The sequence below is a fragment of the Limulus polyphemus genome, unplaced genomic scaffold, assembly GCF_000517525.1.
Source record: "Limulus polyphemus unplaced genomic scaffold, Limulus_polyphemus-2.1.2 Scaffold90, whole genome shotgun sequence".
Taxonomy (NCBI): domain Eukaryota; kingdom Metazoa; phylum Arthropoda; class Merostomata; order Xiphosura; family Limulidae; genus Limulus; species Limulus polyphemus.
Window position 1 is genome coordinate 715,050 of NW_013665700.1, and position 19,509 is coordinate 734,558.

Here is a 19,509-nt window from a genome sequence, read left to right on the forward strand (position 1 = left end):
ACCTCGCCAAGTTACTTGTAGCAGGTTGGTTTTAGGGGTGGAGTTGCTAGCCCAACCCTTCTCCTTTCTCATCCTGGACTTGGGACCAGGTAAATGGGGAGGTTGGCATGTTTGGTGCGACGGGGATTCGAACCCGCCACCCTCAGATTACGAGTCGAGCGCCTTAACCACCTGGCCATGCCGGGCCCAGTCACTTTATACGTATCTGAAATTACATCAACGCAAAGTTTTTCTTGTCTTCTTTTCTGTATAACTACACAAATACGGTCACAAGTACGGTATCAGCATTGACATTTTTTATGTAAAATTCCAAAAAGAAAAGTATTCTTTAAGATTACGTGTTATACATGTATACGTATATCTACTTAGTACGACAATATATTAGATTAAGAAGTTCATTCGGCACAAAACACATTTAATTATCAATATATAGTGTTTGGAGACAAAAAACCAATTTTTTTCATTTTTTTTTGCTGAAGATTGGTTGATTTCTATTTTTTTAATAATACATAATACTTATAAATGATACGGCACATTTTTAATTGGATTACCATCGAAATTCTAGGCTTGTCGTCTCATAACCTGTATATCGCCGACACTTTTCGTCCCCTTTAAATACCTTTTCCTCAGCAAGGCATCTTGTTTAGGGTCATTATTTTATTCAAATTCAAAACCAGCGCCCATTAAACGTCGTACTCTAGTTATTACATAAAGAATCAGGATGTTTTGATGCTTATCTTTATTCGTAATACCATTATTATTTTTGAGTAACTCTCCCTCTCTTGTATGAGAACCCCCCCTCCCACAACGTTATGACTCGTTTCATATTTCATTGTTTTGTCATGCTTAAACATCTGAGACTCACGTGTCCGCAGAGAAAAAAAAACTACACTAGTTTCCAGAAAACACATTTTTATACTATCTGAGGTTTGCAAAGTTTAACTCTTAACGACATTCATACGTGAAATATTAGTTTTCTTTGTTGAAACTTTTTCATGCAGACCATTTTCTTCCAGTCGTTTTTGGACATTTCTGTCGCTGAATTTAACTTCATGCATAGCTCATATTTCTGCATTTGGTTCCTGTGTGTTTTGAATCGCTTTGATGTTGAAATTCTTCGACATCCACTATCCTTCCGTCTGAACGTTTTTCTTTGACGTTCATTCATCTTATCAGACTTTCAACTTCAAGTGAAACACTAATATTCTTTGATCCGTGCCTTTCGAAACATAAGCTTTTGATCAATATATTTATAATTTTCTTTCCCTTATGTAAAGCAATAATTAATGCTCATTTTTACGGCTTAATTTCAAAATACGTTTTCTTATTTTTCTCAGTTTTAATCATGTTGAAACTTGGACAATGTTGATATTTTATTGCCATTCATTGCATTTAACATGTTTGAAAGAAGAACGTCAGTGATTTCAGTCAGATGTCAAAATAAATTTATCATTATCAAAGAATATATCAATGGATCAATCTCCGTTAATCCACATTTAATGGTACCCAGTAGTTGATGTACGCTTATGTAGATATACTATTTATCAAGGGCCGGGCACAGTCCAGTTTGGCTACGGATCGACGGATTCAAGGTTGAAAGACCAAGACAACTGTTTGTGGCGGCAGGTGCTACCGACTCGTTGCCCTCTCTTTGGACAGTAGTTAGAATTTAGGGACGGTTTAGGGCGTCGCCATATTTATTTGCAAGTTAAGAGCGGAAAATATCCTTAGCAAAAACTATAATGAAGTGACGTGCATGGGTGTGGCAGGGGGGGGTCAAGTTCCCGCCTTTTTGCCTTAAAAGTGACCATCTTTTTTTTCTCTGTAAAAAAATTATAAACAACTACGAGATCTAATGTTCTATGCTTTATCGTTGTTATCTATGAAGAGGATTATTCCCTTTATTGTAATTACAAAGCAATATGTGGACATACAAGACATAGCGAGAGAGATTCTGTTATTTTTTGTCTGTCAGTAGTTCCCTTTTTTGCAGTCTTTATATAGAAAATTAATCTTTTTCGTTAACTCAGCCTAATGAAGGACACCTAATAGTTCTAAGTAGAAATGAAATTCATAGGTACCAGTTATTGCTAGTTGCTAAAAAGCGCAGACTAACTTGCTGTATACCCTACTCACCTTGAATCAATAAATGGATTTTCACCGCATCCTCTCCATACTTATTGCGAGTTTCACACAAATAAGTCCCTGAATCATTCCTGCTCGTTTGTCTAATCTTTAGTGTAGACATGTGGCTCGATAGCGGTAGTTCTGACGCTGAGATTCTGGAAATTGTAAAAAGAAATCCACACATATATATATTCATAAACTTCTAAGATTTATAACTTCCATCTATACATTAAAAATGTTCTAAAACTACCATTCACGGGCTGTAGAATAATAAAAGCAGATATGAGTGTTTAAGTCCAGAACTTCCTCCGTCTAAAACTACCATTCACGGGTTGTAGAATTTATAATAAACTATAATATTTTATTTCTAATGTAGACCTTTTAAATATAAGACTTAAGCATAATTTGTTTAACAAATATGGTTTACTAAAATAACTTCTGAGAATTCCATTGTTTACTGGAGAATTTATTTGATGTTTTTTTTCTGTTGCAACGTCTTTAGCTTAGGTGGATAATTTCTCAGGCATAGCTACTGTAAAATTGCAAGATAAGCACATAAAAACACTTATTATAGGTTACACGCAATGTAAAATAAATTTATTACTGCTTAGAAGTGAATGTCGGTTGAAAGAATTATGGATTTTCAACTCATCAAACCGATAAAGTTTTGTTACTTTTGCAATGTCGATCTATCAAGTTATTTAGCTAGATTATAATTAAGTGTATAAGGTATTCGTTATTTTTATTCAATGAGAATCAGGTTCCAAATTAATACTGCCATGCATATGTTTACAAGATTAAAGCAAAGTTAGGATCATTGTAAACATTTCACTTTGAGAGAAAGAGTAAGGTGTTATAGAAATATGTCATAAGTTTCAACAATAGACATTAATGTGCTTACAAATGTTGTTTGTTAATTTATCACCGTATTAACACAAGTGAACTGTATACTATATTTACACAAGTAAAACCGTGTTTCACAAATTCATACAAAGAATGTCTATCACAGCTCTAGACAATAGTTACATTTTCGCACAGTAATATGATAAAAAATATCTGCTGGTCCGCTAAAGCTAATTATTTCAATCTTTAAATAACAAAAAAGAAAAAGCGAAATCAACTATAGTTGAATGTATTATATATAAATTCATGTTACCATATCACATTAAATCTCATGTGCATGTAATAAATATTGTGGCAAGAGGTCTGAGTGTCTTTCTGGCTAATAGAAAATGCATTGTGTGATATACACACTCATACCTTACAGATATCGCGAGGTGAGGCCGTCCTTTAGCCAGGTAAGCTTTATTGGTTGATCTCTTACTACTACAGCATTACATGATATATATACGCACATAACTCACAGATACAGATATTGGTTGATCTCTTACTACTACAGCATTACATGATATATACGCACATAACTCACAGATACATATATTGGTTGATCTCTTACTACTACAGCATTACATGATATATACGCACATAACTCACAAATACAGATATTGGTTGATCTCTTACTACTACAGCATTACATGATATACACGCACATAACTCACAGATACAGATATTGGTTGATCTCTTACTACTACAGCATTACATGATATATACGCATATAACTCACAGATACAGATATTGGTTGATCTCTTACTACTACAACACTACATGATATATACGCACATAACTTACAGATATCGTGAGCTGTTGGTCAAGGTGAGGCCGTCCTTTAGCCAGGTAAACTTTATTGGTTGATCTCCTGCTACAACACAAGGAATATCCACTGACTGTCCTTTTTGTACCGAGTGAGATCTGAACTTGACGTTAAATATGGGTGGCTCTGTAAAGAATAAGTTTCTACATAAGTACCCAGCTTCAATATAACTCACATACACGATTTCGACATGACACAAGCGTATTGATATCCTCAAGCCTGAGAGTGAAATAGATTAGAGTGTTACGAGAAACAGAGATAGAACTTGATTAAAGTTTCGACGAAGGATACGAGAAAGGTGTAAATTCGAATAGAAACTCTTTTTGAATTTTTATTACGGTCGCTTGGCTGAAACGTCGAATCAGTATTTTCTCAGAATTAGTAAAAAATGAATTTTGGGTAATACGAATACGTAATTTCTCGAGTTCTTCTTTAGACTATAGTTTAAAAATTGGGTTAAACACATTCAACTATCAGCATAAGTCTACGATGAAAAAATGAAGACCGTGAAAAAATAGGCATAATGATAGCAGTGACTTTACTGAATAAGATATTATATATTTTCAACATAATTCACTAAAGCTAAAGATCGAATACTTTTTTTAAGATAATAATTTTGAAACTCTCACCTGAGAAGAGACCTTCCTGAGAAAAATGTATACTTATTAGCTTGTTTGTTTATAATTAAGCACAAAGCTACACAATGGGCTATCTGTGCTCTGCCCACCACGTGTATCGAAACCCAGATTCTAGCGTTGTAAGTCCGCAGACATACCGCTGTGCTACTGGGGGGCATACTTATTAGTCACAAGTAAATCTGAGGTCAAAATATATTTGAAACTGATATATTAATAACAAAAAAAATACATTTGTTTTTAATAACTGTCACGTAAACTGTCAGAAAGCTTTAAGGCCTTTTAAATAAATACTGCATAATAAACATAAAAACTATGTAATAATAAAAAAACATTATACCTAGAAAATTCCAGAATTTGTATAATGAAATTTAAATGCACGTTCATATCAAGCCTGTGTAAAGAAAAAAGTTATTTAAAGTATACAGACTTCAGTTTGGTATCATGAAATGGACCATATACTGTAATTGTAATTTTTATTCATCATTATTACTACACTGAATCAAATATACATTAAAATGGACCATGTATTATAATTATAATTTTTATTAATCACTATTACTACACTTAATCAAATATATACATTAAAATGGACCATATATACTGTAATTATATTTTTTATTAATCACTATTACTACACTTAATCAAATATACATTAAAATGGACCATATACTGTAATTACAATTTTTATTCATCACTATTACTACACTGAATCAAATATACTTTAAAAACGATGGAAATGGTTTATTAAAGTTTGTGATCACCAACTGATATTATTGGTTTGTATTTGGTTTTCGCGGGAAGAAACAGTAAAGTATTTTCTTCTTTAGGATTGTCAGCATTCCCAGAATTTATACAATAATCATTCAGAGTTCTCGATAATAAGTCCATTTCTTTTAATATTTGATGGTGGAAGTTGTCAGGCTTAACAACTTAGTTGGTTTTCCTTTGGGTAAAACAAGACATGGTCATGAAATAATTAAAAACAGAATAAACACGTATAAAGGTTGCTAAGTTTGTACTGTCAACAATATGGCAGTTTATCAGGCTTAACAACTTAGTTGGTTTTCCTTTGGGTAAAACAAGACATGGTCATGAAATAATTAAAAACAGAATAAACACGTATAAAGGTTGATAAGTTTGTACTGTCAACAATATGGCATTTTCTAAGTACGCGGTTGATTGTTTGTAAATTACAATTTTACACAACGTTGACAAAATGTTGAATTAAAAATTACATCTACATAGATATCATACTGCTGTCTGTTGAATGTCCATGTAACAACTTCGCCTCCTGTAGACGGATCTTCACCAAATCTGGTGTGGAAGTTCATTGGGTCCGTGGAGAGATACATACAAAGTTTCAGTTTTGCGGTTTTTATGGGCGTTTTTTACCACTACTTCGCCCCCTGTAAATGGATCTTCACTAAGTTTATTGGGTCCTTGAGGAGATAAATGCAAAATTGCGTTTTTACATTTTGTGTTTTGAGTTTTTTTTGGGCGTTTTTTTTTTTTTTTTTTTTTACAATTACATATAAGGGAAGCACTTTTTCATACTCTAAGATAACCTTCCATTAATCATGAATTTATATCACTTCCGCCCAGGGGACGGGTACTCCAGCTAGTTTTAAATATATTCATTTGAAAATAACAACAAGAAAGCAAACATTATTTGTTCGTAGATGTTGTAAACAAAATTTAGAAACGCTTAAATTATGCTAGTTAAAGCGCACTGAAACTTTTAATAGACACGCTTTCAAAAGAAAGGTTGAACTTTTTCATATGGTGTTGAAAAAGTTTAATTAAACGTTTCACGGTAGGGTTTCTTTTTTCTTTTGTTTTTGTTGAATTTTTCGCGAAGCTACTCGAGGTCTATCTGCGCTACCCGTACCTGATTTTGTAGTGATAGGCTAGGTGGTGTTGGCAGTTAGCGAACGCCACCAACCGCTAACTCTTGGGGCTACTATTTACTAACGTATAGTGAGATTGACCGTCACATTATAACACTGAAATGGCAAGCATGTTTGGGGACGGGTTTCAATCCTGCCACCCGTTGTTTGTAAGGTGGAACGCCCTAACTATCAGGCCACGTCAGGTTTTTATCGCAGAGTCTGTTTTTTCAGCGAGATTTACTTGGTAAAAATAGATAATTTTAATTACTCACTTTGCACTGAAATTACTGAAATTAACTCTTTCTGTTAAGGTTACCCTACACATTTAATAGCACATGATGATATTTTACTATTTTTGAAATCACATATACAGGTGTTTATTTCACCAACACCTCATATTTTATTGTTTTAAGTGAAAATAATTTATCATATTTTTTAAATGTTCTTTTTGTATTTTAGTCTAAATGTTAGACTATAACGATGAATTTATATTTCACAAAAAATGCATATCCATGTTGAATTAAAACATGTTCTAAAAATGAAAAAAACATTAGCGCTAACAACAATGAAAGGATTGTTCGCTATGAAGCACATAGCTACGCAATGGAACAACAATAAAATATTTCTTGATTTATTCTTAAGAATAAAAAGAAAAAAAAACAGAAATATAAAATGAGTTTAGACATGACAATACAAGTTACAAAGAAACAATGTTAATTGTATTATCTTTACATTTTAAAGAATGTATGAAAAAAATGTTTCATAAGTGCTTTATTTGTCGTAAACATTTAAACAGCATGGTCAGATTTTTATGTTATTTAGGACAAACAAATTGACACTGGGCGTAGCCTTAATTCTTTCGTTACTTCAACATATTAATATTACTGTCACTTTCTTGTCTTTTAGGTTTAAATCGATATTGGTTGTTGTCAAGATCGTTCTTCTGTGTCAATCAATGTATTTAATTTTATTCAGATTTTTTTGTTTGCTTGGTGTAAAGCACAAAGCTACATAATGGGCTACTTGTGCACTGTCCACGACGGGTATTGAAACTTAATTTGTAGCGTCATGAGCTCACTGACTTACCGCTGAACCACCGGGTGTGAGGGTCAGTTATTTTAGATTTTATCTTTGAACAAACATCTGAGGCATAGAAAGTGTGTGTAGAGATTTTCTAATTTTATTGTTAAGTTAAAAATCGAAGTGTATACAGACATAAGACTTTTGGTTTTATTAAGTAACTAACTTATATCTATATATCATTGAACTTCATAAGCTATACCTACGATTCACAGTTAGGTTAATCAATTTATTCAAGTTTGTTCCGTATCCATTCCTGGCTTCACAAACGTAATAGCCTTCTTCATCTTTGCTAGCGGAATGAATGAGAAGCGAGCCGTTAGGATAAAGGGTGTGTTTATGACTGTTGTAGATTGGAGTATAATCTGCGGGTTCATTACCTGAAAACAGGTACAAAAAAGTTAACTTGAAAGACAAGTTAGACAAAAATTATATCATTAAGTTTGCAGCTTTTGAGTAAGAGCGAACACAAAATGCATAATTATAAAATATTTTCCTTTGTTACTTACTACAAAGACTGAATTTAATACTATAAAATAGATTCGTTATTAGAAAATAGATTTTATTAAAAATGTTACTTTTTTATTATCTTAAGAAGCAGTTAATTAAACAGAGCTGCTATATAGTTAGTACGGGAATTTAGAAGTTTTTAGGGCGAATCTTAAAACATCGGGGCGAAATATTTTGCATGGACGCAAAAGAAATCACGAGAAGTGTTTTCCATTGGTCTTAGCGACTATTCAATGTTGTCACTATCATTGTTAATTGCTGTACTCATTCTGACAACAATACTAGATACTGCATTACGACACACCTCACCAAGAATCGTTCAAACTTATCTCGGTGAGAAATGGTTACTGGGTTATGGCGATAGTCCCACATCTTCAGAAAGCTCCATAATCAGTAATCATCGGGGTAAAGTTGATCAGACATGATGGAAAATCACAGCTAAGAGCCCAGGTACTAAATTTGGGATGGGGTTATCGTCTTACATGAGTGTGACATCCTCGACACATCCATGCTGTTGGAGTTGTGGCACAAGAATAGCGTTCAAGAACTCACAGTAATCTTCTATAGTAATTATGTACGTCGCCAAACAAACAAGGTGTTTAATCCTCAAATAAGAACGAGTCAGTTGTGCAATTATACACCACAAGCTTACCTCTGCCGGATGCAAAGATTATCTTTACGTAACCTGTGGAATGTTATCCACCCAGATGACAGTATTATGGGTATGATATTTCTATGAATAGTGAAATGGGTTTATGCGGCATGGCCAATTTTTATTAAGGTGGCAAAAAACCCCAATTCAAATATTTATCTGGATTCATATCGCGCACTTTATACATTGGGTGGGTTACAGGAATATATGAAAGACAACAAAGCTTTCCATGGTAAATCAGTTTGATTCCTCAGAGAGAGGAACTGTAGCCAAGGTTTTTCAATACATCAATGGACACTATTGCCGAAGTGCTACACACCACTAAAACTCTTGTTGCTGTATCCATAGTACAAGCAGTTCCCAACATGTAGGAACTGTTCGTACTATGGATATAACAGCAAGAGTTTTAGTGGTGTGTAGCGGTACTTAGTCAGTTCCTCTCTCTGAGGACTTTCTAACCATTATGCAGACAGAAACATGTAAGTGGCTCCGATCCTGTGTTGGACTTTTTGTAGTATGCTCGGACTGCCGCTTTATTATTGCAATTATTTTCATGGTACATCTCTACAAATATGGTTCATTATTTCAAACTCTTTGCTTTCGCCCGCTAGCAACAGAATAACGGTTATCTTTTCCTTCATTTACTTATATAGTAGCCTAATTCGTGAGTACGCAGTCTCCTAATTCCGTTTACAGAGATAAGTTTTAAACGCAGTTTCAATGATTTCTTATATTTCGCTTTACGGTACACGATTCAAAGTTCAAATTTTCAACATAAGGTTTTTCATAGAATTTAGATTCTTAATAAAATAACTATGTATTGTGCATAAATGATCGTAAAGCTTATAATTATTTCTAGTCATCTTGGGAAATATCTTACATTGTAATTAATATTTGACAAGATTCATAGAGCCAATAACAATTCATGAGTCGACTATTAATTCACAGAAGTTGAATGTATCAGATTAGTAACGATTTAAACTTTAGAAAAATAAATTAACACGTACATTTCATTACTTTTAAAGCATACTGTTTTGTTAGTTTTGCTAAATTAGGGTTGAAATCAGAATTAGATGCGAGAAAGTAAATGTTAGCAACACGCCTAAATTACAAGGTACTTCAATTTGAATTCAAAAGTTCGAGGGGGTTAATAGCAAATATCTATAATTTACATAGTTAATGATGTAAGTTAGCGAGTGTATATTAATATCATAAAATCTATGATGTTAGGGGATTATATAATCTGCTAAGATAAAGTCGATATTTTCATCCAAAGTTTTCATGGAATCATTTCTACTGAACTTATTTTTATGACTTCTTTGCTTGATTTTTTTAAAAACAAACTCAACAACAAATGAAAATCATAATACTTCATTCGGTTGTTGTTGTTGCTGTTTTTGCGCAAAGCAAAAACATAATGGGCTATCAGCGCTCTGTCCACTGAGGGGGAATCAAATTCCGGATTTTAGTGTTGTAAATCCATAAACTTGCTGCTGGTCCATCGGGAGACAAATTCAGTCGAAAAATGGAGCGTAGAACTCCTTTCTTTTAAAACAAAGAAAATATTTATAACATCGTTAAACAATAAAGAAATCTGACTGTTTCTTATTAAGCACAAAAATTCACAAAGGATTACCTGTGCTTTTCCTTCCACAGGTTCAAGCCTCGAATTTGGGCGTTATAAGCTCTCAAGCTTACCACTGAGCCACTGCCGGCAAATAAAGAAAAGGCTGAAACCTATCAAATTGCTACGTCTATCGCAGTTCTTTTAAAATTGATAAATAGATAAAAATCTTATATTTAAATATGATATATTTCTTATTTTTGTTTGACTGTAAATGAAGGCTCTATTTGATATTCAGTAACATAGCTGACTCTAGAAGGCCTAAAAGCGAAATATTAATCAAACTAGCTGCTACCTTCAAAACATTTGCGATAGTTTTCATGTCATTCGCCTGAATTCTATCATTTTCATTCATATCATTTAAGCTACGCTTTCTTTCAGGCATTATGTGTTAGATCGATAAATCCTGGTCTATTTGTAAAAATTTTACGCGGTCAGACAAATAAATTTACGTAGACGTAACTTTATTTAATAAAACTATACGTAAAGTAAACAATAAAGTAAAGTAACGATGTTTATAATAGAGTACAGAGTATGAAACAGTTACGAGCGTTTAATGTATGACACTGTTTTACAAGTTGAAACAAACTCACAAAAACGAAGAATAAAATCCGTAGTAAGGAAAAAAAAAAAGTAGCTAAAAGCGGAAATTTACCTAGGAATTTACAGCAATAGTACAATGCACTTTTTCCAACGTTTCTGACAACTCGTTATTCGGTTACAGAGAACAAATATATATATCAGTTTGTTTGTTTGGAATTAAGCACAAAGCTACACAATGGGCTATCTGTGCTCTGCCCACAACGGGTATCGAAACCCGGTTTTAGTGCTATAAATCCGCAGACATACCGCTGTGCCACTGGGAGGCATATATATATCAGAAAAATAATTTAGAATCGACCTGTCTGTTTTAGCTCAAAGCGTTTGCTTGAGGTAAACAATAATAATTTTAAGTTACTTATGCAAATATTGTTAAAAACAAGTAACTTTATTTATTATCAAAAATAGTATGTTAGTAGCAAAATCTAAAGGTAAATGTTTTGTTCAAGAACTTTACATTATTAGGGGTTTTGTAAAACAAATCCAGCTTTTTTTTATTTTCGGACACTAAATAATAATTTTTTAGCAATTCTTTTGTTATTTTTCCCCAAAACGTCTATTGCAGTACGATACCCAACTACTTACAATTACGAAAATATAAACAAACTATGCATTTTTATTAAATTTTACAAATGGGTGATTATTTAAAACAACAACGACAATGTTATCTTTTCATGATGTTAGAAAAACACGTAAGTTCAAGAAGTCTTGATAAAAATGAATAAAAACCCTATAACTCGAGCGCTTTCGAAAGGTGGACCTTCATTCTTCGGGGGCAAACTTGGGAATCTCTTATTATTCACGGCAGTTATCTAACAAGTTCAATCATTACAACAAATTATTGAGAATTTTTCAAGTGATAACATTATTAACGTTCTTCTTATTTTGATATTATTAAGTTATTAATATTATTATTAATCTAATATAAATAATTAATCTGAAGTACATTTTAAAGAGATAACTTTTATTTAAGAAAACGACATTAAAGTGCACTATAAACTATAAATATTTTATACAATAACATAAACTCTAACTTTCGGATTTTTTCCATGTTATTTTAGGCTTCGGTAGGCCATTAGCACTGCAGTCAATTCTAATTGATCTTCCAAGAACAACTTCCATATTTTGCGGTTCCACGATCCAGCTAGGGGGCGCTGAAAAGGAAAATATCAGATTTATAAATATGGAATGACACATCAGTGATTTAGGCTAAAACAATATTTGTAATGTAAAGGTTATGTAGAAGAATGATTAAAATTATTCAGGTTTTCATAGATATGTATAGCATCACATATGTTTTTGAAATATAATAAATATTGACTAGAATAATCCTTTCTGTTGGTTAGCGTGTCTGCGTGTGGATCTGATGGTTATAGTTTGCATCTCGTTGCTGCATAAAATAAAATACGAAGTCATAATCCGTCCTTTGGGGTTGTTAGGGCAATATGAGAGTGACGGTCAAATCACATTATCCAATTACAGTAGCCCAGGAGTTGGCGGTAGATGTTATTGAAAAACAATGTTCCTTGCAGTTTGTATTTTTATAGCTTGGATAAATTTAAACTTTCCTAGTTTATTACAAGCTAACTGTAAAACTTACCTAGTTTATTATAAGCTAACTGTAAAACTTCCCTAGTTCATTATAAGCTAACTGTAATCCTACAAAACTCTAAAATGGAAATGAACTGATTAATATTAACGCTGAAAGTTCGTTGGCGTGAATTCTGATGGAGTTATTGTAACATTAGGAGACAAATAGGCTTAACACTACTTTCACTGGCCAGTGAAGTTAGAACATTAATGTTGTATATGACGTAATTCATAAACAAAACGGCTCTATTAATTAGCTTATATAAATTAAAATTTAATTACTAAGTGAAAGCCCGTATATTAGAGTCAGTTTCTGAAATATTTGATATATATATATATATGCGTGTCAGTGTGATAAATAAATTTTCCTTGATTACGATGATTAGTTTATATATCTAAAGCAGAGACGGCGAGGAATAGTGTTACGAATATATTGATGTAACATACAATATAAGTTTAACTTTCAATATCAGCTCTTATAATACAGAGGGAACGAATGGATATTATTGGTTTCAGATTCTTTCATTTATCCTTAATTATGAAAATAATTGATTGCCGAAGAAAGTATTGGGAATTAAAGTGACATAATATTTACGTTTCTTTATTTTGAACGATTCTTAACAGTAAAAACATTGAAAAAAATCTGTTATCTACATGAAATGATCGTGGCCGGTGGAAAAAATAGAACGTTTATATTAGAAAAAAATATATGTGCTCAATACATGTTATGTTTTCATGTTGATTTGAAGAACGAAAATAAAGTCTACCGAAATATTAAGATTTTATATTTGAATATCTAGTGTACCTGTTGAATAATAAGCTATTATTGTATTGTTTATTTGTTTTTGAATTTCGCGCAAAGCTACACGAGGGCTATCTGCGCTAGCAGTCCCTAATTTAGCAGTGTAAGACTAGAGAGAAGGCAACTAGTTCATCACCACCCACCGCCAACTCTTGGGCTACTCTTTTACCAACGAATAGTGGGATTGACCGTCACATTATAATGCCCCAACGCCTGAAAGGGCGAGCATGTTTGGTGTGACGGGGATTCGAACCCGCGACCCGCAGATTGCGAGTCGAGTGCCCTAACAAACAAACTGTTTCGTACTATTTTGGAAGAAATTCTTAGCTTTAAAAGAATTAGGAACGAAATGATTTTTACATTCTTTCAGAAAATATAAATGGCATCTATTTTTATGAAGCTTAAGAAACTTTTTCTTCTACTCTTGGAAAATCTTTAAACTAACTCAGCCGTATCTTACTTTTAGAACCTGAAGTACAGATTTATTTTTAGGAAGTCTAATGTTAATAAGAAAAATGAAGATTAATGACAGAATAAACTACATAGTGAATTATTCATATCAACTTCAGCAACACTACTATAAAACCAAGAACATCCATATTAATAGCACTTTCCCTGTTTCATTCCATGCATACATTTTATATACAAGGTGGATAATCCTCTTCAACAATTACTTTTCTGCAGTACTGAGTAATATTACGCCGCACGTATTGGTATAAAACTCACGCTACACAAAACACTTCTGTCTCTTAAAGAACTCTTTAAAGAACGATTCCTACAAAAACTTTCACATCAGTACGATAAAGATGATATGAAAAAACACGTAAAATACCGAATATGAAAGAAAAAACATTTTGGAGTATATTTGTTTTTTTTGTGGATATTTTCCAGATTGTTACAATTTATTTATGAAACTTTTTACACTTTTCGAGAATATCGACGTGATCTAGCGCCTAAAGATGGCAACAGCTATTGTCAAAAGCTATTGTAAAGACTGTGTTTGTAAAGGTGTATAAGTCTTTTTTGTTATTTTTTATGTTAATTTATGTTTAATCTCCATTTTTTTCAAGATGTTTGTGTTTTTTTTACTTATAAGTAAGTTGATATATGTTCAATGCAGTAGGATTTCAGATTAATATAGGTCTGATAAGGATTTGATTTTACTACACATGTTTAGCAAATATTTACTATATTAATAAAGCAGATCGACTCACATATTAGTCCCTAGAGAATGATAGTTTAATTCAAGTTAAGTTTTGGTTTTGTTAACTTGATTCAATAGAAAAAATTTTTCTCGCGTTTCATATCTTAATGGTGCTTAATTTTGGTTTAAATTGAGCTCTATCTTTAAAGCTTTGTTGAATAAAGCTTCTTAATCCTAAGCATCCTCTCACAATCAGCTGAACCAATGATTGAAAACAGGTTACTGTGAAAAGGAATACCACAGTTCCATGTGTGCTCTTATATAAATGAGAGAACGTCAAGCGTTCTTTTCGAGTGTTCCTTAATCGGCGTGCCAAGTGTTTGAATAGTCGAGCCAATATAACCTCTTTTACAGTGAGGATATGAATATTTATATATCACGTGAGAAAGTTCGAGTAACGGAATACTACCTTTTTTGAAGTCTAAAACAATTTTCACATTAATTTGTGGATAAGTTCTTTTAATTAGTATTTTCATGTTATTTTATTTTTTACTGAGTCTACATGTGACTAGATATGGTAACGCAATGATCAAATCACAGTGTGAAACATTTGGTGCTAGATGAATGGAATTGTTAACTTTCTTCAAAATTTATTATGCACATTATAAACAAAGCGAAATGGAAACTCGTTTTTGTAAAAAGCATATGATGTTCTTAACTTGTTTTTGAATTAGATAAAATAGACATGTTTTAAATTTTCTAAAGAACGTAAATGACGTCAAGTTATTTCTAATTTTTAGCCGCGGCATAGCGGCTTATAGAACGGCTCTGAGCTTTTATTTTATTTTTTTCAAGGACAAACTTTTAGCTCATAGTTCCGCCATCTCTTGACCGATTTCAGATCTAATTACAGTTAGACTCAGGAGGTCAAATCCTTTCGATTGCTGTATTTGACCACGCCCAAGGTCTTATAGATTAATTTACTCTAATCCTGCCTAAAAGAATTTCAAGTACCGCGGCTATTGAGGATTCCCTATTGTTTATGGGTTAGAATTTCTTCCAAAATAGTACGAAACAATAAAGAATATATTGTTGCACAGAAAATGTTTCTGACTGTTGAGATTAATGGGGAATTGCCATTACAACGCATTCTAAAATATCAGTACGAAAAATAATTAATTTCTTTTAAAAAAAAGCTTTTCTAGGCTTTATAAATTTAAGTCGTTTAATTGAAGAGCCTGTGTTTTATAGCAAAATTATCTCGAGCTATCTGTTTTGTCCACCGAGTGGAATCAAACCCCTGATTTTAGTGTTGTAAATCCGTAGACTTACCACTGTCCAACTGGAAGACTATTTAAAGAGAAATGTAATAAGATCTTAGTCAGAACGAGGTTAATTCAACTGAAGAAGTTAAATTAATCAAAATATATTGTGTGTATTAAGCTGTTCAGAATTCTCTACCGTATAGCCAACCACCCTGTATCTGAATGATCTATACAGATAACAGGTTTTGGGATGCTCTACTTTGAATTACCATAATGTATCTGAATGATCCATATGGATAACACATTTGAGGACACTCTACTGTAATACAAAAGTCCGATATTCGTGATTAATGTATCTTAAAGTACTCTACCTCGAGTCAATGTATCTGGTTTGGTTTGTTTTGAATTTCGCGCAAAGCTACATGAGGACTATCTGCGCCAGCTGTCCCTAATTTAACAGTGAAATACTAGAGGGAAGTCAACTAGTCATCACACACCCACCGCCAACTCTTGGGCTACTCTTTTATCAACGAATAATGGGATTGACCATCACATTATAACGCCCCCACGGCTGAAAGGGCGAGCATATTTGGATTCGAGCCCGCGACCTTCAAGCGCCCTAATCACTTGGCAATGCCGGGCCACATTTATCTGAATGATCCACGTGGGTAAGATGTATCAGGATTTTCTAGCGTAAGCCAGAATTGTGCACCTTGATGATTTGCAAAGGCAACGTACATGATTTAGTTAGTATCCATTACTTTGTCCTCAGTATCGTACTTCTGAGTGACCTGCGTTATTAATATGGATCCCGATGCTTTACTCAAGTAACATATAATGTATCTGAATGTTTATGTGGGTAAAGTATTCCGCGGCGCTTGTGGTATTCATGTACACATATGTTCGACAGATATGTTAAAGTAACCGAAAGACGCAGGTTTAGAAATGTTAAATAAAGATTGAATTGAACACAAACGACAAAAGAAAAACATGCAAATACAATTAAACTAATAAAAATAAAGCTTTTTTTTTCACAACTACGTTCATGTTTATTGCTAACTAGCCAGCTTATATTTCCCGTGGCGACTTCAACAGACTATTGGAATAAGAAGGTTTTCTGAAATGCGTCTCCACAGAACAAGGAGAACAAAAATAATGTTATATCACACTTTCAAGTTAAAGGACCTTGGTGGGTATTTTTTAATCTATAGATTATGCAAGTCAACGACTGTTCCAAATGACGTATTCAAGAGACATAGCGCCCAACTCCTACCAACTTGTACACATTTTGTTACTGAATGAGGTGGGCTTGCCTTATCCTTAGTAGAGGACATAGACATAGGGCCAAACTGGTATGAATTTCTATGACATAGCCATTGCCATATGTAACCTTTACTTAATCAAAAGGAGTAGTACATATTTATGACCTTTCGCTCATTATATACACGTAAAATTCTTACACAAAATCGCCCGAGTATATCTTACTACAGATATATTCTAAACTCTTTATGGAAAGGCAGTATTTTCACTGTGACCCTCTTAACTGGGGTAAGTAATCATACAGCAAACATACAACCTTGCCTAAAGATGTTACTAATTTTTCATTATTTCCTTCCACAAGCAATCATGGCCAGGTGGTTAGGGTGCTCGACTCGCAGTCTGCGGGTCGCGGGTTCGAATCCCCATCACACCAACATGCTCGCCTTTCAGCCGTGGGGGCGTTATAATGTGACGGTTAATCCCACTATTCGTTGGTAAAAGAGTAGCCCAAGAGTTGGCGATGGGTGGTGATGACTAGCTGCCTTCCCTCTAAATTAGGGACGGCTAGCGCAGATAACCCTCGTGTAGCTTTGCGCGAAAAACAAAAACAAAACAATACACAAGCAAAGGAAACAACTCTAGCTCGGCATTCTTCTCTGGAATCTTTATTCTGAAAAGTAAACAGTAGTACTGAAATACTTGTGTCAGTATACACGTGTCCTAAGTTTCAAATGGTATAAGAAAAATTTCTTGAAATGCAGCGTCAGTATTCAAACATGTTAATTTTGTTCCTCCTTATCATAATTCATACCCAAAATATTGGAATTTTAATCGTTTAATAAAGTCACCCAGAACGTTTAAATAAAGTCATAAATAGTTTTTGAGTAGCTCCGTCGTAAAGCTTAATGTTTTGTTTAAATTAACCATTTGTTAATGTTCTTGAACACATTACCGTAAATCACAAAGTTATATTTCGAGATCTTATTGATGTGTATAATAAAGGCTTAAAGCATTTTCGACAGGAAGAGTTGGATTATTCTTTAATGATGATAAGTCGTTGGAAATCGTAGTTTCTAAGACTTAAGTTCCATATACATATATTTGGTGGTGGTGGTGGGGTGGGGGTGCTATTTTTTCATAGTAAATTATTTTCGTGTCCCAATAACAATGAATAAGTAAAAAGAAGAAAGAAAAACATTTGTGGATTAATAAAGACATTCTGTTGTATTACTGAGTTTATAATGATTTGAATCAGGTTATTCTTGTGGTTTTAAGTAATGAGAATTGATTTTGGTTGTATTTTTTTTCGACATTCTTACAAGTTGCTACAAATCCAATAGTTCATTAAACTCACGAAGTGTACGAGATAAAATAGGCCCCGAAGGGTGCCATTCCTACTTAAATAATATTTCTTAGTATATGTTCACCAATAGTAATAGTAATTTTGGGAAATAGGCCATCTGTCGCAACTTAGAAACAAAATAAATATGGCTTCTGTCTCTCTTTCCACGTAAATCATACGCTGACTAAGATTGGTATCCAGTCAATATTTCTCATAAGGAATACAAGTGTTAGGTTTCAACTCATTTCAAACAGAAATGCTGCGCATAGTATAATAGTTGTTTTTGTCTGTTTACTTTCGCCTTTTGTGGAATTCTTAGATTGTATCATTAGTCTCAAAATTCGGATCATATTTTCCTCATTATTCTGCACAAGTATTTTTTTTAATATGACGTTATTATTCTTGCATTAACTCTGAGCGAAATCTGCCAAACCATCTAAACAAACTTTTACTTAACTAGCATTATACATTAATATTCGGAAAATATAAGTAAAATAATAAAAAAAAGGGATAAATATTTACATAATTATAGTATTTTGGCACTTGTGTATAAAGTTAAAATCACAAATAATATTCAACGTTAAACTGGTACACAATTAAATGTTAAATATTATTTGTGATTTTAAAAATTTACATGTTACGGACATTCAAGTCGATATATGCGATAGAAGTTCAGAAACCAAGTATATGTATAACAGCATCTGCTTTTCTAATGAGATATTTTTTTTCTTATCAACGTATATATATATATATGTTTATACTGTGCAGAGTCCAAAACAATATAATATCATATATTGCAATGATAATTATCTTATTCAAGATACAGAGGTTGAGTACGTTATATGAAAATGAGTTAGGAGCCTCATCATGCCGTTAAACTTCACGTCACCACACCCAGTTGTACTCTATCTGAAAACTGTGCATCTTGACAATAGCCCTGCAGCGTAGTTTCTATTGCAAAAAACTCCTTTCTAACACTGTCATTTCCAAAGCACATCACTCTTCCTTACTTGCTTTTCATGATCCACGAATCCGTGTATTGTACGAGGATGACGGTTCCCAGTGCCTGTTTCAACAGTCCAGTTGCACAGAAATCCATAGGCAATGTGTCCGGTAACTAGATCAGTATTTCTCCGTGTTTAATAGCATGAATACCCTTTTCCTTCTCTAGCTGTTTGAGGTAAGCGACAGTTGTACAAATATGGAAGTAATATCTTTAAATTTGACTTATATAGATAAAGATCTTTATGGTTATGTTACCTACTGTTGTTTAGG

General features: G+C 33.1%; 1 protein-coding gene across 2 annotated transcripts in view; it reads right to left on the minus strand.

Annotated features, from left to right (window-relative positions):
* Window positions 1–19,509, minus strand: part of LOC106468653 (Down syndrome cell adhesion molecule-like protein 1) — an 83,874-nt gene that overhangs the window by 33,025 nt on the left and 31,340 nt on the right. For both annotated transcript variants that reach the window (XM_022397720.1, XM_022397718.1), the window contains exons 5-8: window positions 11,866–11,985; window positions 7,652–7,825; window positions 3,817–3,964; window positions 2,137–2,282 (exon numbers count right to left, since the gene is read on the minus strand). In XM_022397720.1, coding sequence (XP_022253428.1) covers window positions 2,137–2,282; window positions 3,817–3,964; window positions 7,652–7,825; window positions 11,866–11,985 — 588 coding nt within the window. The remainder of the gene's footprint in view (window positions 1–2,136; window positions 2,283–3,816; window positions 3,965–7,651; window positions 7,826–11,865; window positions 11,986–19,509) is intronic.